The sequence below is a fragment of the Rhinopithecus roxellana genome, chromosome 19 (assembly GCF_007565055.1).
Source record: "Rhinopithecus roxellana isolate Shanxi Qingling chromosome 19, ASM756505v1, whole genome shotgun sequence".
Classification (NCBI taxonomy): Eukaryota; Metazoa; Chordata; class Mammalia; order Primates; family Cercopithecidae; genus Rhinopithecus; species Rhinopithecus roxellana.
The window spans coordinates 22,049,902-22,074,208 of NC_044567.1; the positions used below are offsets into that span (position 1 = coordinate 22,049,902).

General features: G+C 43.2%; 1 protein-coding gene across 3 annotated transcripts in view; it reads right to left on the reverse strand.

The window, feature by feature from the left end:
• GGNBP2 (gametogenetin binding protein 2) overlaps positions 1-24,307 on the reverse strand; it is a 51,923-nt gene that overhangs the window by 17,776 nt on the left and 9,840 nt on the right. For all 3 annotated transcript variants that reach the window (XM_010376881.2, XM_010376880.2, XM_030923361.1), the window contains 4 exons: positions 22,320-22,400; positions 19,905-20,158; positions 15,761-15,859; positions 7,972-8,085 (listed from right to left, as the gene is read on the reverse strand). In XM_010376881.2, coding sequence (XP_010375183.1) covers positions 7,972-8,085; positions 15,761-15,859; positions 19,905-20,158; positions 22,320-22,400 — 548 coding nt within the window. The remainder of the gene's footprint in view (positions 1-7,971; positions 8,086-15,760; positions 15,860-19,904; positions 20,159-22,319; positions 22,401-24,307) is intronic.

Sequence of the window (24,307 nt, forward strand, 5' to 3'; positions counted from 1 at the left end):
CGCTGGCCAGTGCACCAGGTTCAAGATGTTTGTTGCCATCGTGGACTACAATGGCCACACTGGTCTGGGTGTTAAGTGCTCCAAGGAGGTGGCCACGGCCATCCGCGGGGCCATCATCCTGGCCAAGCTCTCCATTGTCCCTGTGCGCAGAGGTTACTGGGGGAACAAGATCAGCAAGCCCCACACCGTCCCTTGAAAGGTGACAGGACACTGCGGCTCTGTGCTGGTGCGCCTCATCCCTATGCCCAGGGCACTGGCATCGTCTCAGTGCCTGTACCCAAGAAGCTGCTCATGATGGCTGGTATTGATGACTACTACACCTCGGCCAGGGGCTGCACTGCCACCCTGGGTAACTACACCAAGCACACCTTTGATGCCATCTCTAAGACCTACAGCTATCTGACCCCCGACCTCTGGAAGGAGAATGTATTCATCAAGTCTTCCTGTCAGGGATTCACTAACCACCTCGTCAAGACCCACACCAGAGTCTCCATGCAGAGGACCCAGGCTCCAGTTGTGGTTACAAGATAGGGTTTTTATACAAGAAAAACAAAGTGAATTAAGCCTGAAAAAAAAAATACTACAGTCGTGTCATTTAACAATGGGACACATTCTGAGAAATGCATTGTTAGCTATTTTATTGCTGTGTGAACATCAGAGTGTACTTACACAAACCTAGGTGGTATATATATTTTTTTCACATGGAAAACCAAATGTCCCAGCACTATTACTGAATATTAATCATTTCCTCAATTTGATCTGAAATGCCATACAGCAGGTTTCTATACGCAGTATGCTCCATTATAATCTTATGGGCCCACTGTCATATATGTGGTCCATCACTGACCAAAATGTCATCATGTAGCACATGACTGTACATTAAACTTAAAAACTTCAGCACAGCAAAGATGATCAACAGAGTAAAAAGGCAACCCAAAGAATGGAAAAAAATATTTGCAAACCATATATTGAATAAGAGGTTAATAGCCAGAATATAAAGAACCACTATAACACAATCACAAAAAAAATAGCCTAATTTAAAAATGGGCACAGCTGTGATCATGCCACTGCACTCCAGCCTGGACAACAGAGCAAGACCCTGTCTCAAAAAAATAAAATAATTTAAAAGTAAATAAATAAATGGGCAAAGCATGAATAGACATTTCTCCAAAGATGATATACAAATGGCCAGCAAGCATATGAAAAGATGCTCAACATCACTTATCATTAGGAAAATGCAAATCAAAAACACAATGAGATATCACCTTAAACCAATTAGAATGACCGCTATCAAAACAACAACAAATAACAAGTGTTATCGAGGATGTGAAGAAATTGGAACCCTTATGCACTGTTGGCAGGAATGTAAGACAGTACAGCTGCTATGAAAACCAGTATGGAAGTTCTTCAAAATAAAACTACCACACAATCCAGGAATCCCACTTTTAGGTATATATCCAAAAGAACTGATACCAGGATCTTGAAAAGATATTTACACACTCATGTTCACTGCAGCATTACTGACAATAGGCAAAATGTGAGAGCAACCTTAAATGTCCATCAATGTACGAATGGATAAAGAAATGCAAATAGCCAGGTGTGGTGGCTCACACCTGTAATACCAGCACTTTGAGAGGCCCAGGCGAGTGGATCACTTGAGGTCAGCAGTTCAAGATCAGCTTGACCAACATGGTGAAACCCTGTTTCTACTAAAAATACAAAAATTAGCCGGGTGTGGTGGTGCGTGCCTATAATCCCAGCTACTCAGAAGGCTGAGGCAGGAGAATCGCTTGAACCCGGGAGGCGGAGGTTGCAGTGAGCCGAGATCAAGCCACTGTACTCCTGCCTAGACAACAGAGCAAGACTCCGTCTCAAAAAAAAAAAAAAAAGAAAAAGAAAAAATAAATGTGAATAATGTCACATATACTGTGACACTGCCCATTTTTAAATGTCACAGTATTGTGACATTATTCAGCTTTTAAGGGGGAATCCTGTCATAGGTTACAACACAGATGAATCTTAGAGATTATCTAAGTACTTTCTTAGATAATGGCTAAGTAAAATAAGCCCATCACAAAAATTCAAGTGCTACGTTATTCCAATTACATGAGCTATCTAAAATAATTAAACTCAGAAAGAAGAATTGTGGTTGCTAAGGGGTAAGGGGAGAAAAAGGTGTCGTTCAATGGGCACAGTTTTAGTTAAGATGAAAAAGTTCTAGAGATTTGTTGTACAACAATGTGCATATAGTTAACAATATTGCAATGTACACTTAAAAACTGTTTAAAAGGTAAATTTATGTTTCATGGTTTTTGTTTTGTTTTTTCTTTTGAGACGGAGTCTCACTCTGTTGCCAAGGCTTGAGTGCAGTGGTGCGATCTTGGCTCACTGCAAGCTCCGCCTCCTGGGTTCACGCCATTCTCCTGCCTCAGCCTCGCAAGTAGCTGGGACTATAGGCGCCTGCCATCACGCCCAGATAATTTTTTAAAAATTATTTTTAGAAGAGACGGGGTTTCACTGTGTTAGCCAGGATGGTCTCAATCTCCTGACCTTGTGGTCCGCCCGCCTCAGTCTCCCAAAGGGCTGGGATTACAGGTGTGAGTCACCGCGCCCGGCCTGTTTCACGTTTTTTGAGACAGTGTCTCACTCTGTTGCCCAAGCTGGAGTGCAGTGGCATACTCTTGGCTGACTGTAGCCTCAACCTACCTAGTAGGCTCAAGTGATCCTCCCTGCCTCATCCACCTGAGTACCTGGGACTACAGGTGTGTGCCACCACGCATGGCTAATTTTTGTATTCAGTGTAGAGACAGGGTTTTGCCATGTTGCCCAGGCGAGTCTTGAACTCCTAGGCTCAAACAATCCGCCCGCCTCAGTCTCCCAAAATGCTGAACTGTGAGACACATGCCTAGCCTTATTTTGTATTCCTTTAAAACACACACACACACCTACGTGGAACAGAAAGTCTCTCCCTTAGGAGAGAAAAAACAGACACAGAAATAACAAATACTTTCACATTTTCAGGTTATGAACAGCAAGTTCACATTTTCAGGTAATTAAATGGTCAAATGTCAAAGAGAACAATAAAAAAACCTGAAATATTTTCCCCCTATTTTACTGCTTCATATTCTGAGTAGTTTAATATATGTTTGATTGTACAACCATAAGCATAAGTAAATAGCAAATTAAAAATAGGATATAAAAGCTGTAAAAGAGATTTTTTCCCATTTGCAAAAGTAGCATTGCATAGGAATTTTTAAAAACTTTTTTTTTTGAGACAGAGTCTCACTCTGCCACCCAGTCTGAAGTGCAGTTGCATGATCATGGCTTACTGCAGCCACAGCCTTCCTGGGCTCAAGTGATCCTCCTACCTCATTCTCCCGAGTAGGTGAAACTACAGGCGTGTCACCACACCCAGCTAATTTTTTTATTTTGTTTATTTATTTATTTTTTTGAGACAGAGTCTCGCTCTGTCACCCAGGCTGGAGTGCAGTGGCGCGACCTCGGCTCACTGCAAGCTCCGCCTCTTGGGTTCACGCCATTCTCCTACCTCAGCCTCCCAAGTAGCTGGGACTACAGGCGCTTGCCACCACACCCAGCTAATTTTTTGTATTTTTAGTAGAGACAGGGTTTCACCATGTTGGCCAAGCTGGTCTCGAACTCCTGACCTCGTGATCCACCCACCTCTGCCTCCCAAAGTGCTGGGATTACAGGAGTGAGCCACTGCACCCGGCCTTTATAAATGGGTCTCCCTATGCTGCCCAAGCTGGTATCGAACTCCTGAACTCAAGTGATCCTCCTGCCTTGGCTTCCCAAAGTGTTGGAATTATAGGTGTGAGCCACAATGCCCAGCCTTAAAAAATCTTTCAGGCAGAGGTTTCAGCTTATTAACACCTCATTTCTAATGATGTTCTATCACTTCTCAGCCTTTTGACTAAGATCAAGTGTAGTATCTGACAATGTTCTACCATAATACTTTTTTAGTCAAATTAGCCAGGCGTGATGGTAGGCGCCTGTAGTCCCAGCTACTTGGGAGGCTGAGACAGGAGAATGGCGTGAACCCAGGAGGTGGAGCTTGCAATGAACCGAGTTCACGCCACTGCACTCCAGCCTGGGTGACAGAGCAAGACTCTGTCTCAAAAAAAATAAATAAAAATAAATAAACAAAAAATAAAAAATAACAAAATTAGCTGGGTGTGGTGACACACCTGTAATCTCACTCTGTCGCCTAGGCTGGAGTGCAGTGGCACAATCTTGGCTCACTGCAACCTCTGTCTCCCAGATTCTAGCAATTCTCATGTCTTAGCCTCCTGAGTAGCTGGGATTACAGAAGTACACCATGCCTGGCTAATTTATGTATTTTCGGTAGAGATGGGGTTTCACGATGTTGGCCAGGCTGGTCTCAAACTCCTGGCCTCATGGGATCTGCCCATCTCGGCCTCCCAAAGTGCTAGGATTACAGGCATGAGCCACCATGCCCGGCCTCTACCATAATTCTTAACCGGCTGAATAGTGTTATCAAATCTTTATTATAAATTTTTTTTAAAAAAAAAGTAGATACCACCAAAAAGGTAAATTATTTAGGTATTTACAAATCATTTTAAACTGATTATACCCCCCCCAAACTCAAATTGTACCTACAGTAAGAAATGGAAACACAGGAATAAGGACTTGCAGATCTGTCATGCAAACATTCTCTGACGTGCTTAACTATGTGCCATGTACTGCTCTAAACAAGCATTACAATGTATCATTCCCACAACAAATTTAATTTAATCCTACAATAAATCCTGTAAGATCAGTACTCTCATTATTTTTGTCTTTTTTTTTTTTTTGAGACAAGGGTCTCACTCTGTTGCCCAGGGGGGAGTTCAGTGGCACAATCATAGCTCACGATAACCTCAAACTCTTAGGCTCAAGAGATCCTCCTGTCTTAGCCTTCCAATTAACTCAGGCTACAGGCACACCACCCCCCAACCACACCCCCCACCCTACTCTGCGAATTTGATTATTTATTTATTTTTGACACAGAGTCTCGCTCTGCCACCCAGGCTGGAGTGCAATGGTGCGATCTCGGCTCACTGCAACCTCCGCCTCTCAGGTTCAAGCAATTCTCCTGCCTCAGCCTCCCGAGTAGCTAGGATTACAGGCACCCGCCACTACGCCCAGCTAATTTTTCTAATTTTTATAGAGTCGGGGTTTCACCATCTTCGCCAGGCTGGTCTGGAACTCCTGACCTCAGGTGATCCACCCACCTCGGCCTCCCAAAGTGCTGGGATTAGAGGCACAAGCCACTGTGCCAAGCTGCTAATCTTATTTTAATTTTTATTATTTTTGAGATGAGGTTTCACTCTGTTGCCCAAGCTGGAGTGCAGTGGTACAGTCATGGCCACTGTGATCATGGTGCACCTTCAACCTCTTGGGCTCAAGTGATACACTCTAACCTCAGCCTCCCCAGTAGATAGGACCACAGGTTTGTGCCACCATGGCAGCTAATTTTTCTGCTTTGTTGTAGAGACGGGGTTTTACCATGTTGTCTAGGCTGGTCTAAAACTCCTGGGCTCAAACCATCTACCTGACTTGGCCTCCCAAAGTGCTGGAACTACAGGTGTGAGCTACCATGCCCAGCCTGTTTGTTTTAAAGAAGAAAAAAATTGAGGCACAGAAAAGTCAACTAACTTGTACAGCTACAATTAGTAGAATCCAGATGCAATACAATCTCCCTAAATTCATCACTCACTGCTTTAATTAATCACTCTCAACCGTACTTTCTCACTACCATTAAGATATTTATAAAATGGACTAAAATCCATCTAAAAATGCTAAAACATTAACCATAAACATAGGAAAATCTACAAAACCATTATAGGAAACTCCAAAACATGCGCTCTAATAACTTGTCATTTATCACCCACAAAAACTACCTTTTGGGAGAATCAACTCATATTTAAAGAGGAAGGATATATGTTTTATGTCTATATAGTCCCTGCAAAACTCCAAATAAGTGACACATTCTCTACTGTCTTAGGCATAATCCACCAAAAAGGCAAAGAAAGAAAGCTTTTAATTGAGAAAAGAAAAACACCAATAAACTTGGTATGCGGGTGAAGTCATTAGCCTACTGCCACATAAAGTAATGACACCAGTTTTTATCTTTCACTTGATTTTTAGAGGCACTCCCAAAATAACTGTGTATATGTATCTCAAAGTCAAAGGACATACAACCACAAACACAACATGTAACAAATTTAAACAGTAGAACCGCCCCAAGAACACCATCTCTAGATGTTCTTACTAGTTTCTTTTTCTTACTAGTTTCTTTTTCTTTTTTTTTGAGACGGAATCTTGCTCTGTCAGAGGGCAGTGGCACAATCTTGGCTCACTGCAACCTCTGCCTCCTGGTTTCAAGCAATTCACCTGCCTCAGCCTCCCGAGTAGCTGGGACTACAGGTGCGTGCCACCACGCCTGGCTAACTTTTATATTTTTAGTAGACACGGAGTTTTGCCACGTTGGCCAGGCTGGTATTGAACTCCTGACCTCAGGTGATCCACCTGCCTCAGACTCCCAAAGTGCCGGGATTACAGACGTGAGCCACCGAGCCCGGCCCACCAGTTTCCTTTTCTACTGCACTCTCCTCCTCATTAATTTCCAAATGTTAATGACACTTAGAAAATTCCTTTGTACGCCAGGCGCGGTGGCTCACGCCTGTAATCCCAGCACTTTGGGAGGCTGAGGAGGGCGGATCACAAGTGAGGAGACTGAGACCATCCTGGCCAACATGGTGAAACCCCATCTCTACTAAAAATACAAAAAAAAGAAAAAAAATTAGCCGGGCATGGTGGCGTTTGCCTGTAATCCCAGCTATTCAGGAGGCTGAGGCAGGAGAATCTCTTGAACCAGGGAGTCGGCAGTTACAGCGAGCCGAGATCGAGCCACTGCATTCCAGCCTGTTGACAGAGCAAGACTCTGTCTAAAAAAAAAAAGAAAAAAAAAAAAAAAAAAAGAAAATTCCTTTGTAAAAGTAGTGTTCTATAAAGAAAAATCTGAACTTACTTTTATAGTAACGAAACACATGAATACCAACTCTCTTTTGGGGTCCTGACAATGACAGAAGAAATACTTCAAATATTAAGTAAAAAGCTACTAATTTAATATTGAAAATGCTATCATAGGCTGGGCGCAGCTCATGCCTGTAATCTCAGCACTTTGGGAGGTCGAGGCAGGTAGATCACCTGAGGTCAGGAGTTCGAGACCAGCCTAACCAACATGGCAAAACCTGGTCTCTACTAAAAATACAAAACTTAGCCGGGCGTGGTGGCATGAGCATGTAGTCCCAGATACTCAGGAGGCTGAGGCAGAAGAATTGTTGGAACCCAGGAGGCTGTGGCCGCAGTGATCTGAGGTCTTGCCACTGCATTCCAGCCTGGGTGACAGAGCGAGACACCATCTCAAAAAGAAAAAGAAAAAAAAAAATTACAAAATAGGAGATGCTGGCTCAACACAAGAAGGCTAACCCTGAGAGTCATCCCATAAAGCAACTGTCTTGGCCAGGCGCAGTGGCTCACGCCTGTAATTCCAGCACTCTGGGAGGCTGAGGTTGGCGGATCACAAGGTCAGGAGACCAAGAACATCCTGGCCAACATGGTGAAATTCCATCTCTACTAAAAATACAAAAATTAGCTGGGCATGGCGGCATTTGCCTGTAATCCCAGCTATTTGAGAGGCTGAGGCAGGAGAATCTCTTGAACCTGGGAGGCAGAGGTTGCAGTGAGCCGAGATCACACCACTGTACTCCAGCCTGGCAACAGAGCTAGACTCCATCTCAAAAAAAAAAAAAAAAGGAGCTGCCTACTCTAACATTAAGCTCCGCCTAGAGCCAAGTATTAAAGGGAAGGAGGTCAGTGACAGGCCACTCTAGGTGACTGACAGATAAGGTACCTTCCACATTAAACTGGAACAACCATCAGACTTACCTGTGTTTTCGTAGATATGTTTCTAGCGTTTCTAAAAGACAACTTGAGTCAATTAAAACTACTTCATCCCTGCATTCCTGGGACATTAGTTCCCATACATCCATCCAACAACCTCTGTAGAAAGAACAAATATTAATGAAAAAGGAGAATATAGAAGGGTAAAACATTAAAAAAACAAAAAACAGAGTAAAGTATTACTTGATTTTACCTGGCTGTTCCCTGGAAAGGTCCATAATGGAAAATGATCCTACACTTGCTGTCCTTCCTGTGGTCTTCACTACTTCTCTTATCTGTACTTAACTTCTCTGAACTGACACTGCTACTGCTCCCTTCACTGTAGTATAGTATAGTACAAAGCTTAGTGACACCGAGATAATCTGAAGAAATAATTTCTATAGTCTAAATTAAAATCATGAACACTTTAATGATTAAGATATTAGAACATGTTTACAAATTATATATGATTACATACTCATTATATTAATATAATGTTCATTTAAATGTGTGCTCATATCTTTATATAAAAACGTCTGCTTGACTATCAAGTTTATCTGATACAATTTAACAACATTTGTAGTTACCAAGACAGCAACTGGTTAATAAACTAAGTATTCTATGAGCAAATATTGTTGGAATGTTCTCAAGTTAAAATGACTGAAAAAATTATCAAGTATTTTCCCTTATAAACACAGACCAATCTTCCACAAATAGAAAATTCTAAAAAGTTTTGATCTACTTAATGAGATCGTCATCAAGTAATTTTTTTTTTTTTTTTTTAACTTTTATTTTGTAGAGACGAGGTCTCTGCTGTGTTGCCCAGGCTGGTCTCAAACCCCTGACCTCAAGCCATTCTCCCACCTCAGCCTCCCAAAGCACTGGGATTACAGGTGTGAGCCACCACACCCAGCTCAATTTTCTTTTTGTAATCACTCCATTTTAAAGCTAATCCACGGTAACAAAACTATTATCTACCCTCACATGTACAAGTAGCTGGGAAAGTCATAGATTAATTACAGTGAGTTTTACGTGTACTAAAATAAAGATAGCACACTAAGATGAACTCTTTATACAGCCTAAATTAGTAAGAACTATGTGGTAATTTTTTTTTTTTTTGAGACAGACCCTTGCTCTGTCACTCAGGCTGGAACGCAGTGGCATGATCTTGGCTCAGTGCAACCCCACCCCTGCAGGGCTCAAGTGATCCTCCCACCTCAGCCTCCCGAATAGCTAGGACCATAGGTGTGTATCACACCTGGTTATTTATTTATTTATTGTATTTTTTAAGTAGAGACAGCAGGGTCTTGTCATGTTGCCCAGGCTGGTCTCCAACTCCTGAGCTCAAGCAATCCACCCAACTCGGCATTCTAAAGGGCTGGGATTAAAGGCATAAGCCACCACGCCCAGCCCTATACAATTTTTTTTTTAACAAACTTACTAAAAACTTCCCACTCTCCCTCCCCAGCAGGGTTCGACTTCGGTATGAAAATTGCCACATATTTTGCTTTGTTGCGGCACATTTATCTTGGACCTGCACTCCAAGGGAAATGTGGGTTTATATTCTTTTCAATGACAGCCTTCTTGATCTTTCATGACTCTGAACAACTGCCTCCTGTCTGTTCTTCTGTAGGTCTCAGTACAGTCTTAGGAATTCATTACACCTTGGATGCTAGAGACGGAAAAACCTCTGAACTTTTAACTTACTCTGTGTAGCTAACTGGGTATTTCTCAACCCTCTGCCCAAAATATAAGTAATCCACACAATTCAGCTCTGTACTCTCTCTCACAATGGCTCAAGTTAAGGTTTAGCTCCCCTAGGCCAGGCGCGGTGGCTCAAGCCTGCAATCCCAGCACTTTGGGAGGCCGAGACGGGCGGATCACGAGGTCAGGAGATCGAGACCATCCTGGCGAACACGGTGAAACCCTATCTCTACTAAAAAAATACAAAAAACTAGCCGGGCGAGGTGGCGGGCACCTGTAGTCCCAGCTACTCGGGAGGCTGAGCCAGGAGAATGGTGTAAACCCGGGAGGCGGAGCTTGCAGTGAGCTGAGATCCGGCCACTGTACTACAGCCTGGGAGACAGAACCAGACTCCATCTCAAAAAAAAAAAAAAAAAAAAAAAGATTTAGCTCCCCTTATTTGTGACAACAAAAACATCTGTTCCACTTTCCATGCTGCATCCTTCTATTCTCAACTCTGATATTTCCTTTTTGAGACAAGAGTCTCACTCTGTCGCCCAGGCTGGCGTGCAGTGGTGTGATCTCAGCTCACTGCAACCTCTGCCTCCCGGGTTCAAGCGATTCTCCTGCTTCAGCCTCCCAAGTAGCTGGGACTACAGGTGTGTGCTACCACACCTGGCTAATTTTTGTATTTTTAGTAGAGACGGGGTTTCATCATATTGGCCAGGCTGGTCTCGAACTCCTGACCTCGTGATCTGCCCACATCGGCCTCCCAAAGTGCTGGGATTACCCATGTGAGCCACCGCACCCAGCCCCTCTTTTACTAACTATACTTGATTAGTATAATGCATAATTTCCCAGAACTGAAAAACTCTCAAACTCAAGTTCTCATAATTGAGGGAAAGGTTCATAAAGAGAAATCAGAGTTGAAGAAAGATTATTATATCATTAGAATGCGAAAGCTTTTTTTTTTTTTTTAAGAAAAAAGCTCTATAAAAAAATCTGTATCTCAAAACATTCTAGACCTTATGCTGTTTATTATTCTTTTAAGATCAAGCTTTCTAAAAAAATAACCTTTCCACTTTCTGGTCCTGCTCCTAAGTACAACTTAATCCATAACAACCTTACATCGCATTCACTTTTGCATCACTGCAACCTGGATTCTGCTTCCACTCAATCACTAGCTCAGCTCATCAAGATCACCAATTATCTCAGTGTTACTAAATCCAATGTCCACTTCTGGGTCCTTGATGACTTGGCAGCATTTAACACAGCTGATCAGACTTCCTTGGAACACTTTTACACCTTGGCTTCCTTTACCTATCTGGCTACTTTCTCAGGTTTCTTTACTAATTTCTTTTCTACCATTAAATTCCTCGGAATTCTTGTACTCTCTTTCCCTTTAGGTGATCTTACATAACATTCTCTAAGATACTCCAGGCCTACAACTCCAGCCTAGATCCTTCTTACTCCCAGACGGACAATAACCTGGGTTTACTTGCACAGATGAGAGAACACTCTCAGAAAGGCTGACCTAGGTTGCTATTTATTAGGCTAACGCCTTATCAACTGTATTATACTTTCTCTGGAAATGGACTAAACAAATTTAAAAAGCTATGGGGGGTGGGGATGTAGCGGTAGGAGGGGGAGTGGAAATACATAAAATGGAGAATAGTAGTAGCATTTAATAGTGGTGACCATCCAAGGGAGAGGGAGCCTTGGATAAGCATACTGTACTGCTTAGCCTGCTATCCATGTGGCCTGTGGGAATAACTGAAGCTACCTTAGTAAAGAGACAGACACTGCTTAAGATGAATTAAGTCCATTCACACTGATTCCATACTCAGCAAACAGCCTTCTAAAACATATGACTTCCCATGTAGTGGAACTGTAGCTAGAAGGGGATGTAAAATCTGTGGTTTGTTTTGTTTCTTAAGCTGAAAGATAGAAAAACAGAGCTGTATGTAAATTTAACTAAAGTAGGTAACTGAATAAGCAAAGTGATTGAAAACAAAGGAGATGGAATGCAGAGCAAGAGTGGAAGGACTGGTCTTTGAAGAAAGGCAGCAATGAGCGCAGATGCATAAGATGCTGGGCTACTTGCTTTTCAGTTCATCAACAAAGAATATGCTTAACAGAAAAAAAGTACCAGAAGGCAAGCTCTTTACTATATCATACCACTCTATGCCTTCAGCCAACAGGTCCTTCTGTAATGTGAAAAATTAGCCTGTACTCTGCATTTAGAGTCAGAAATTATCTGAAGCTACTGACAGATCTGAGAAGGAAGAATGAGCTGATGAAAAAACAAAAAATAAAACATTTTTAAAAGATACTGACAAATCTGGCCGGGCACGGTGGCTCACGCCTATAATCCCAACACTTTGGGAGGCCAAGATGGGTTGATCACCTGAGGTCAGGAATTCAAGACGAGCCTGGTCAACCTGGTTAAACCTCGTGTCTACTAAAAATACAAAAATTAGCTGGGCGTGGTGGCGGGCACCTGTAATCCCAGCTACTCAGGAGGCTGAGGCAGGAGAATCACTTGAACCCAGGAGGTGGAGATTGCAGTGAGCCAAGATCAAGCCATTGCACTCCAGCCTGGGCGACAAACGGAAACTCCACCTCAAAAAAAAAAAAAAAAGAAAAGAAAGAAAGAAAGAAAAAAGATACTGACAAATCAAGTAGCAAAATAACAACTGTCCTTAAGAAAACTTCTTTTCTTAAGGCCACAAGAACATAATGTGTGGCTCTTGTTCACAGCCTAATTCATACAAACTAATGTTCCAAAAAAAAAAAAAACAGAAACAGGGAATATCTGAGTATGAACTGGGTATTCAAGTGTTACACTTAATTTTGTCAGGCATGGCCGGGCGCGGTGGCTCACGTCTGTAACCCCAGCACTTTGGGAGGCCGAGGCAGGTGGATTACCTGAGGTCGGGAGTTCAAGACCAGCCTGACCAACATGAAGAAACCCCATCTCTACTAAAAATACAAAATTAGCCAGGCGCGGTGGCACGTGCCTGTAATCCCAGCTACTTAGGAGGCTGAGGCAGGAGAATCACTTGAACCCGGGAGGCGGAGGTTACGGTTAGCCAAGATCGCGCCACTGTACTCCAGCCTGGGCAAAAAGAGCGCAACTCCATCTCAAAAAAAAAAAAAAAAAAAAAATTTTGTCAGGTGTTATGATGGCAATGTGGTTATGAAAGAAAACGTCCATATATTTAGAGACGCATGTGGAAGGATGCAGCAATAGAGTAACACGAAGCCTGGGACTTGCTTTAAAATACAAAGAAAAAGGTGGATAAATGAAGAAAAAGGTTGATAACTACTGAACCTTCGTAAAAGTACATGGGAGATTCATTCATTGTATTTTTTACTTTTCTATGTTTGACAATTTTACTAATAAAATTTATTTATCTATTTTATTTATTTATTTATTTTGAGACAAAGTCTCGCTCTGGTTGCCCAGTCTGGAGTGCAATGGTGAGATCTTGGCTCAGTGCAACCTCTGCCTCCTGGGTTCAAGTGATTATCCTGCCTCAGCCTCCCAAGTAGCTAAGATTACAAGCACCTGCCACCACGCCCCGCTAATTTATATATATATATACAAATTTTTTTTTTTTTGAGACGGAGTCTCGCTCTGTCACCCAGGCTGGAGTGCAGTGGTGCGATCTCCACTCACTGCAAGCTCCACCCCCTGGGGTTAACGTCATTCTCCTGCCTCAGCCTCCCGTGTAGGTGGGACTACAGGCACCCGCCACTGCGCCCGGCTAATTTTCTGTATTTTTAGTAGAGACTGGGTTTCACAGTGTTAGCCAGGATGGTCTCGATCTCCTGACCTCATGATCTGCCCGTCTCGGCCTCCCAAAGTGCTGGGATTACAGGAGTGAGCCACCGCGCCCGGCCTAATTTTTATATTTTTAGTAGAGACAGGATTTCACCATGTTGGCCAGGCTGGTCTTGAACTCCTGACCTCAGGGAATTCACCCAACTCGGACTCCCAAATTGCTGGGATTACAGGCATGAGCCAGCATGCCCAGCCTTTTTTTTTTTTGAGACAGAGTCTCGCTCTGCAACCCAGGCAACACGATCTCAGCTCACTGCAACCTCCACCTCCTGGGTTCAAGTGATTCTCCTGCCTCAGCCTCCTGAGTAGCTGGGATCACAGGTGCGTGCCACCATGCCTGGCTAATTTTTGTATTTTTAGTAGGGACGAGGTTTCCCCATGTTGGTCAGGCTGATCTCACACTCCTGACCTTGTGATCCGCCTGTCTCAGCCTCCAAAAGTGCTGGGATTACATGCGTGAGCCACCGCACCCAGCCGATAAAATGTTTTAAATATTTTTTGTTGCTCAGTATAGGGGAAAAAAACTTAGATTTTTAACACACCACTGCCTGGTCATCCAAGTCTTTGTGTCAGGGAGAAAAATGTCTATACGATAATGGTGTCACTCGGAAGTTCAGATCAAAAAAAAACAAAAAGGTGACAATGACACAAATGAAATATTTAAAAATTAACTTTTAAAATTAATACAGAGGCCAGGTGCAGTGGCTCACGCCTGTAATCCCAGCACTTTGAGAGACCAAGGCAGGCAGATTACTTGAGTCCAGGAGTTTGAGACCAGCCTGGGCAACATGGCAAAACCCGTCTCTATTAAAAATCCAAAAAAATTAGCCAGGAGTGGTGGCAAACACCTGTAATCCCAGCTATTCAGGAGGCTGAGGCACGAGAATTGCTTGAACCCAAGAGGCGGAGGTTGCGGTGAGCCAAGATCACACCACTGCACTCCAGCCTGAGTGACAGAGCAAGATTGTGCCTCAAAAAAATAATTAAAAAATAAAATTAATAAAGCAGCATAGTTTTTTTTAACATCCCATTCTCTCCAAAAGTAAAGTCATGTCTTCGAAAGTCCCTTCATGCTCCATGGTTTCACCTCACCATCCCCAACCCCAGGCAATTTTGCAGGGGACAACTGTGGCACTGTGCTAGCAGAAGGTGCAAAAGCAGCCTTGGACACTATAGCACTTAACCAAGAAGAAAACTACAAATTATTGTAAGGTAATATTTGCTTAAAAAATAGGCCAGGCGCAGTGGCTCATGCCTGTAATCCCAGCACTTTGGGGAGCCGAGGTGGACGGATCACAAGGTCAGGAGATCAAGACCATCCTGGCTAACACAGTGAAACCCTGTCTCCACCAAAAATACAAAAAATTAGCCGGGCTTGGTGGCACACACCTATGGTCCCAGCTACTCGGGAGGCTGAGGCAGGAGAATAGCTTGAACCCAGGAGGCGGAGCTTGCAGTGAGCTGAGATCATGCCACTGCACTCCAGCCTGGGCGACAGAGGAGACTCCATCTCAAAAAATAATAATAAATAAATATAGAAAACTACAAATTAGTTACATAAATACATATTGTCATAACGGCTTTTTTTTAAACCTTGGTAAATTAGTTAGAGACAAGAAAAAAAAATAATTTATACACTATAACTATTCTGTAGATCAAAGAATGATTACCACTACTTTGAAAACGTTAATATTAGCTGCATACATTTCCATAAAGACTTCAGCCAGCTGAGCGTGGTGCCTCACACCTGTAATCCCAGTACTTTGGGAGACTGAGGCGGGCGGATCACCTGAGGTCAGGAGTTCAAGACCAGCCTGGCCAATAGGGTGAAACCCCATCTCTACTAAAAATACAAAAATTAGCCAGGCGTGGTGGCACGCACCTGTAGTCCCAGCTACTCAGAAAGCTGGGGCAGGAGAATCGTTTGAACCAGGTAGACAGAGGTTGCAGTAACCCAAGATTGCGCCACTGCACTCCAGCCTGGGCAACACAGGGAGACCCTGTCTCATAAATAAAAAGACTTCAACCTCCCTCCTCTAAAACATATTTAACATAAAAAAGTTTTTTTAATCAGATCTACATTGAGACTTTACATATATCAATGCAAAATGGCCAACACAACAAGAGGATCTATTTATTTTGACCTATGTCATAGAGTATAAATCAATTAATGAATTAAAGCAAACAGTGCGTTTCTTTTACTAAATATGATCAAATATATAATCTTCACAATGACAAAGCCTCTTGGTATTCAATTCTACTTACCCCAAAGGTTTTGGCTTGTGCGTATCTAAGGAGTGCAATTGACATCTCTTATTCTTCTTACTTTTTGGAATAGCATCTATCATATCATTTAGTTTGGACCTAATTAAAAATAAAACGTATTAAGGGTTTAATTCATTTTTCTTTCAAATTTTAAAATCTCTATTTACTGTCTTTTAGAGAGAAGTCTCAAAACAAAACAAAACACCACTTTTCTCTATCCCCACTGTATCTAGCAGTGTGCCTGGCACTCAAGTATTTCAACACTGACTGCTAACTGACTCTCAGCCATCTTCCCTTGCCCAGCCATTATGTAAATACACCAGTTGCAGAAGCACACACCTCCAGTCCCAGCTATCTGGGAAGTCGAGGTGAAAGGATCACTTAAGCCCAAGGGTTTGAGGCCAGCCTGGGCAACACAGTGAGACCCCATGTCTGTAAAAAATATATAAAAACCCCACAAAACAATATGTAGGCCGGGCGCGGTGACTCAAGCCTGTAATCCCAGCGCTTTGGGAGGCCGAGACAGGCGGATCGCGAGGTCAGGAGATCGAGACCATCCTGGCTAACACTGTGAAACCCCGTCTCTACTAAAAAATACAAAAAACTAGCCGGGCGAGGTGGCGGGCACCTGTAGTCCCAGCTACTCGGAGGCTGAGGCAGAAGAATGGCCTAAACCCGGGAGGCGGAGCTTGCAGTGAGCTGAGAACCGGCCACTGCACTCCAGCCCGGGCGACAGAGCGAGACTCCGCCTCAAAACAAAACAAAACAAAACAAAAACAAAAACAAAAACAAAACACAATATGTAAACACAATACATCCTTGAAGAGGAATCATCAACAGAAATTTTATGCAAATATAGAACACACACTACTACTATCCTCACCCTCCATCCAACCAATGAGCAAACTTTGTCAATCCTACCTTTTAAATATATCTAGAATCAGGCCTGGTACAGTAGCTCATGCCTATAATCCCAGCACTTTGGAAGGCTGAGGTAGGAGGATCATTTCAGGCCAGGAGTTCAAAGCCAGCCTGGGTAACAGCAAAATTTCCATCTCTACAGAAAATTTTAAAATGAAGCCAGGCATAGCTCACACCTGTAATCCCAGCACTTTGGGAGGCTGAGGCCAGTGGATCACTTGAGGCCAGAAGTTAAAGATCAGCATGGCCAACATGGAGAAACCCTATTTCTACTAAAAAAAAAAATACAAAAATTAGACAGATGTGGTGGTGCACACCTGTAATCTCAGCTACTCAGGAGGCTGAGGCACAAGAATCACTTGAACCAGGGAGGTGGAGGTAGCAATGAGCCAAGATTGCACCACTGCACTCCAGCTTGAGACAGAGTGAGACTCCGTCTCAAAAAAAAAAGAATAAAAGCTGAATAAAATTTAACCAATCTAGAATCAGATCACTTCTTTTTTTTTTTTTTTTTTTTTTGAGACGGAGTCTTGCTCTGTCCCCCAGGCTGTGCGGTGGCGCAATATCAGCTCACTGCAAGCTCCACCTCCCGGGTTCACGCCATTCTCCTGCCTCAGCCTCCCGAGTAGCTGGGACTACAGGCACCCGTCACCGCGCCTGGCTAATTTTTTGTATTTTTTTATTAGAGACAGGGTTTCACTGTTAGCCAGGATGGTCTCGATCTCCTGACCTTATGATCCGCCCGCCTTGGCCTCCCAAAGTGCTGGGATTACAGGCGTGAGTCACCGCGCCGAGCCTAGAATCAGATCACTTATCACCTCTACCATTATCATCCCTGTGCAACCCACCAATCTCTAGCTTAGTTAACTGCCAATAGCTGGCCTCCTAAATCGTCTCCTTGCTGTCACCTTCTGCCCTTTACATTCCAGGCCTCACTCAGCAGCCAGAGTGATCCTTTTAAAACATGAACCAGGTTATATCATTCCTCTGTTCAAAAACACTCCAAGGCTTGTTTTCCCAAGTCCAGGCACAGCAAATATCAAAAGTCCCTACCACCATCTCTAAATAGGAAAGCCTCAGGGTTTACTTTTCAGACCTCTCCTTCTTTTCCTATTTATATTCACTAAATGAGACAAATTTACAGCTCTAACCCAGACCTCTCTGAATTCCACTTGGATGTCTAATCGCTATCTCAAACTTAGCACGCCCAAAGATGAGCTCTATTACATTTCTCTCCAGTCTTGTCCATCGCAGTAAATGGAAACCATTTGTCCATTCTTTTTTTTTTTTTTTTTGAGACAGTCTCACTCTGTTGCCCACGCTGGAGTGCAGTGGCGCGATCTTGGCTCACTGCAACCTCTGCCTCCTGGGTTCAAGCAATTCTGTCTCAGCCTCCCAAGTAGCTGGGATTACAGACACCTGCCACCACTCCCGGCTAATTTTGGTATTTTTAGTAGAGATGGGGTTTCACCATGTTGGCCAGGCTGGTCTCAAACTCCTAACCTCTGGTGATCTGCCTGCATCGGCCTCCCAAAGTGCTGGGATTACAGGTGTGAGCCACCACGCAAGGCCTTTTGTCCATTCTTCATATCACAAATCTGAGAATCATCTTTGATGCCCTCCCTCACAACCAATCCATTCAAAAAATCCCATTGGCTCATTCTTCAAAATATATCCAGGATCCTTTATAACCATTTTTCACTACCCCCACGGCCATTATTCATTCTTAATACAGAGGTCAAAGTAAGCCAAATTTCATCAGACTATGCCGCTCTTCTGCTCAAAACTTTCCCAAAGCTTCTCACCTCACTCAGAGTAAAAACAAAAGACCTCAGTCAGGCACAGTGGCTCACGCATGTAATCCTAGCACTTTGGGAGGCTGAGGTGGGCAGATTGCCTGAGGTCAGGAGTTCAAGACCAACCTGGCCAACATGGCGAAACCCTGTCTCTACTAAAAAATACCAAAAAAAATCCGAGCATGGTGGTAGCCACCTGTAATCCTAGCTACTTGGGAGGCTGAGGCAGGAGAATCACTTGAACCCAGGAGGCAGTGGTTGCAGTGAGCTGAGATCACGCCACTGCACTCCAGCCTTGGCAACAACAGCGAAACTCCACCTGAAAAAAATAAAAATATGACTGGGCCTTTTATTACTCCTTTTTTTTTCTTTTTTTGAGATAGAGTTTCACTCTTGTTGCCCAGGCTGGAGGGCAATGCGCGATCTCGGCTCACTGCAACTGCCGCCTCCCGGGTTTCAGCGATTCTCCTGCCTCAGCCTCCCGAGTAGCTGGGATTACAGGCACCCACCACCACGCCTGGCTAATTTTTTGTATTTTTAGTAGAGACTCGGTTTCACCGTGTTGCCCAGGCTGGTCTTGAACTCCTGAGCTCAGGCAATCCAATCGCCTAGGCTTCCCAAAGTGTTGGGATTATAGGCATGAGCCACCGCGCCCAGCCACTCTTTTTTTTTTCTGAGATGGAGTTTCGCTCTTGTTGCCCAGGCTGCAGTACAATGGCGCCATCTCAGCTCACTGCAACCTCTGCCTCCTGGGTTCAAGTGATCCTTCTGCCTCAGCCTCCTGAGTAACTTGGATTACAGCCACACGCCACCATGCCTGGCTAATTTTTGTATTTTTAGTACAGACGGGGTTTCACCACGTTGGTCAGGCTGGTCTTGAACTGCCCGCCTCAGCCTCCCAAAGTGCTGGGATTATAGGCGTGAGCCACCGCGCCTGGCCTTATTACTCTGCTGACCCCACCTGTATATTACTGTTCCCTTCATTCATCTGGCTCCAGCCACAATGACTTCCTTACTATTCCTCAAACATGCCAATAAAACCCCAACCTCAGAACCTTTACGCTAGCTGTTCCTTCTCTGCCTTCCCCCAGTTTTCTACAAGATTTGCTTGCTCACTTCATTCAAGTCTATATTCAATGTCATTTTATCAGGGAGGCCTTTCCTGACCACCCTCCACAATAATTCTACCCCTGCTCCATTCTCTACCTCCCTTACTGGTTTTTCTAATTTATCATCCCTGACAAAGTGCGTATTTGCTTACTGTCTGCTTCTCCTCATGTGGAGAGCGGAAACTTTACATTCACTGGTGCACAGTAATAAAATCATTAAATTAGACTCAATCTTTCCATCAAGAAAATAAGCTGCCACTGTCAACAAGCTATTTCAAATTTTAACAAACCCATTTTCTCCTAATTGATTATACTTACCCATGTACATAAAATAATGTATAAAGCTTCTTTGCATCAGTCATGCAGCTTCTAGTTACAGACAGGACTCCCTTGGGCCCTACTGTTAGGGGTTCAAGAGCAGGATTTCCAGACTCTACAAGCTGGGAAAAGAGGCGCTCCACACTGCGACGACAACCAACACATGGGACAAGCTGAGAAAGTGCACTCAGGACTTCGCGTGATGTTACCACCATGGCAATACTTAGATCCTGTTGCTTAAGCATACCATGTCGCTGAAAGAGGGAAAGAAAATGAAGGAGTGTCCTTTAAAAATACATAAAATTACACTTTCACTGCTACTGGTTCCTATCCTTGTGCAGTAAGTACAACCTGGAAAGGGTTTACCAGCTCTACCTGCAACTGAGTCAGAAAGGCAACGTAGTCAGCCTTATCCATGCTGTACGGAGTTTGCACCACAAACCCCCTTGCTCTAGAATCTAGGGTATATAAACGATTCTGCTTAGTATGCCAAAAAGCAGTCCTGCATCTGGAAATGTAGGGCTGGTTCAGTGAGTATTAGGCCAGTCCTCTTGCAAAAAAAAAAGGACAATACAGCTGTACCTTTTTTTTTGGTTGGTTTGTTTTTGTTTTTTGAGACTGAGTCTCGCTCTGTCGCCAGGCTGGAGTGCAGTGGCACAATCTCAGCTCACTGCAACCTCTGCCTCCTGGGTTCAAGCGATTCTCCCGCCTCAGACTCCAGAATAGCTGGGACTACAGGCATGTACCACCACGCCCAGCTAATTTTAGTATTTTTAGTAGAGATGGGGTTTCACCATGTTGGCCAGGATGGTCTTGATTTCTTGACCTTGTGATCCATCTGCCTCAGCCTCCCAAAGTGCTGGGATTACAGGCGTGAGCCACCAAGCCTGGCCTTTTTTCTTTTTAACAACACACTTACTATTACTATGTTTAGCTACAGGAGTCAGGTTAGGATGGTAATCATGTGGAGCAGCAATTCCCAATCCGGAGGTATGACCAGGTGCATTATGGATTAGTGAGAGAAAACATGGCCTATCTTCCCTATGTAGGGAAGTGAGGAACTAGCATGCTGCTGCTTATGAATGGTATCTGCTGGTTATGACAAGGTAGAAAAATAACTGAGAGCTACTGTTGCAGATAAATGAGCAAACTCCAGTAAGTAACTTCTACCTGACAGAGTTATAGTTAACTGTAGTTAACACTTCCAGATTTACTAAAAACAGATAGGAAAGTAGGATAATTCCCAAGAAGTATTTTCTCACATTTACCATTACCCTTCCATTCAAAGTTTTCTCTAAAAGTAGAAATAAGAGTTCTGAAGTAAACTAACAAGTCATCTTCCAATATCTTAATTATAGTCAGCCCTCCGTATCCATGGGTTCTACATCTGTGAATTTAACCAACCATGGATTGAAAATATTTGAGGGGAAAAAAAGGATGGTGGCATCTGTACTAAACACGTACAGACTTTTCTTCCTTGTCATTATTCCCTAAATGATGCAGTATAACTACTATTTACACAGCATTTACATTGTATTAGGTACCATAGGTAATCTAAATAAGCTTTAAAGTATATAAGAAGATGTGCAGAGGTTATATGCAAATATACATCTTATTTTTTCTGAGACAAGGTCTCACTCTATTGCCCAGGCTGGAGTGCAGTGATGCGATCTCAGCTGACTATAACCTCTGCCTCCTGGGCTCAAGAGATCCTCCCACTTGAGCCTACTGACTAGCTGGGAACCCAAGCACATGCCACCATGTCCACCCAACATTTTTGCATTTTCTGTAGAGACAGGGTTTTGCCACGTTGCCCAACTACTGAACTCAAGTAATCCACCTGCCTTGGCCTCCCAAAGTGCTGGGATTACAGGCATGAGCCACCATCCCCATCCCTTACTACACCATTTTCTATAAGAGACTTGAGCATTGTGGATTTTGGTTTGCACAGGGATCCTTGAACTATCCCCCACGGATACTGAGGGACAACTGTATATTGCATTTAAGTGTATTTATAAAGTACTATATTTCTCAGGAATTAAACAAACATCAGAAAGTTCATAATATAGGATTATTTTGTCTCAAAAAAACAATTACTACAGCAGAAAACCAACAAGTTTTTAATGAAAAATTACATACCTTATCTTTTAAAAACTAGGAAAGATGGCCTGGTTTTAAAATTAAAGTCTTATGGACATGTAAAATATTAACACACCACGACCAATTCTTTTTCACATGGCAGTTACATAAATCAGGTAAATAACTATGTATGCTTACTATAGCAATGGTAAAGGAGCAATTTCAGTGCAATATTAAGACCTAGAGAACCCTATATAAAACTAATACAGCTAAATTTTAAATGAGTCTTTAAAATACACATACACCATTAAAAACACTGATTGAAAAAACTATTACCTGAATGAACTGCTTTAGCTGTGCACCATTATTCTGATGTCCATCGAGATTTAACACATTGTCAGGAAATTCCATCACCATCTTAAAACGCAAACAGAACAGAAATCAATTATTTTACCCCTCTGAAAACAGGATACAGCCTATAAACTCCAGAAACAGATCCCTGAAAGCCAGATTTGCACCCATCCCTGCCCCTCAAAATTTTTTTTAAAATCCGAGCACATGGCCCAGCGCAGTAGCTCAAGCCTGTAATCCCAGCACTCTGGGAGGCCAGGGTGGGGAGGGGGCAAGCGGATCACCTGAAGTCGGGAGTTCAAGACCAGCCTGACCAACATGGAGAAACTCCGTCTCTACTAAATATACAAAATTAGCCGGGTTTGGTGGTGCATGCCTGTAATCCCAGCTACCTGGGAAGCTGAGCCAGGAGAATTGCTTGAACCCGGGAGGCAGAGGTTGCAGTGAGCCAAAATCGCGCCACTGCACTCCAGCCTGGACAACAGTGAAACTCTGTCAAAAAACAAAAAAAAAGGCCGGGCGCAGTGGCTCAAGCCTGTAATCCCAGCACTTTGGGAGGCCGAGATGGGCGGATCACGAGGTCAGGAGATCAAGACCATCCTGGCTAATACAGTGAAACCCCGTCTGTACTAAAAAATACAAAAAACTAGCCGGGTGAGGTGGCGGGCGCCTGTAGTCCCAGCTACTCGGGAGGCTGAGGCAGGAGAATGGCGTAAACCCAGGAGGCGGAGCTTGCAGTGAGCTGAGATCCGGCCACTGCACTCCAGCCTGGGTGACAGAGCAAGACTCCGTCTCAAAAAAAAAAAAAAAAAATCCGATCCTTTTTTTTGAGACGGAGTCTTGCTCCATCACCCAGGCTGGAGTGCAGTGGCATCATTTCAACTCATCACAACCTCCACCTCCTGGGTTCAAGCAATTCTCCTGCCTCAGCCTCCTGAGTAGCTAGGATTACAGGCACCCAACACCATGCCCGGCTAATTTTTGTATTTTTAGTAGAGACAGGGTTTCATCATGTTGGCCAGGTTGGTCTCAAACTCCTGACCTCAGCCTCCCAAAGTACCGGGATTACAAGTGTGAGCCACTGTGCCCGGCCAGAACAGTGCCCGGCCAGAACAGTGCCTGGCACATAGTAAATGTTTGCTCTAATTATGAATAAAAAGGACACATTGATATACTTATTCAATTATCAAAATTCACTACCATAGGAAGGCGTATGAAGCTTAAGAAGGCTTCAGCATGTCACATAATGGGAATCTGTTATTAGTACATTTTACTGATCTGCTGTCATACCACAGATTTTAAGTAGTACCACAGTTATGTATCACTACAAGCCATTTTTACTATGTCATCAAATTAAAGCAGCATCCTGATTTCAGGTATTAAAATGTGGGGGAAAAAGATATGCCTTCAAAATAATGTTAAGTAACACATGTATATCTTAACTAAAACTCTGTTAAAGATCAAACATATTGTACTAGGACAAACAATTTCCACATAACAAGGACCACAAACTCCCACAAAACCAGAGTGAAGTCAAGACAAAGACCCACTTAAGGCAAAAACAAAATATTCCTCAGTTGAATGCGGTCTTAAAAACATCACTCCCTTCCCCAACCAGAACCAAAGACCTGCTTCTTTAATGTATGTGACCATTCCTTTCTTCCCATATTAGAGAAATGTAAAATATGCTTGTTCTAACAACAAAATGAGGCCTCATTAACAGCGAAGTCAAATGTAAGCAATAAAGTTTTTCTTGATTTGATAAGGAATATGAGATATATGAAGTAAGGAAACAGATACTAAGAAGATGGACTATGACACAAATACAAAATTCAGACTGCATGTACAACACAATTCAAATTTTTAGTGTGTATACTTTATCTTTCAAAAAAAAGAACACATTTTATGTGGCTACTTTTTCTACATGTGTTCCTGTATTTCCCAAATATATTACAATGCATATATACTATATA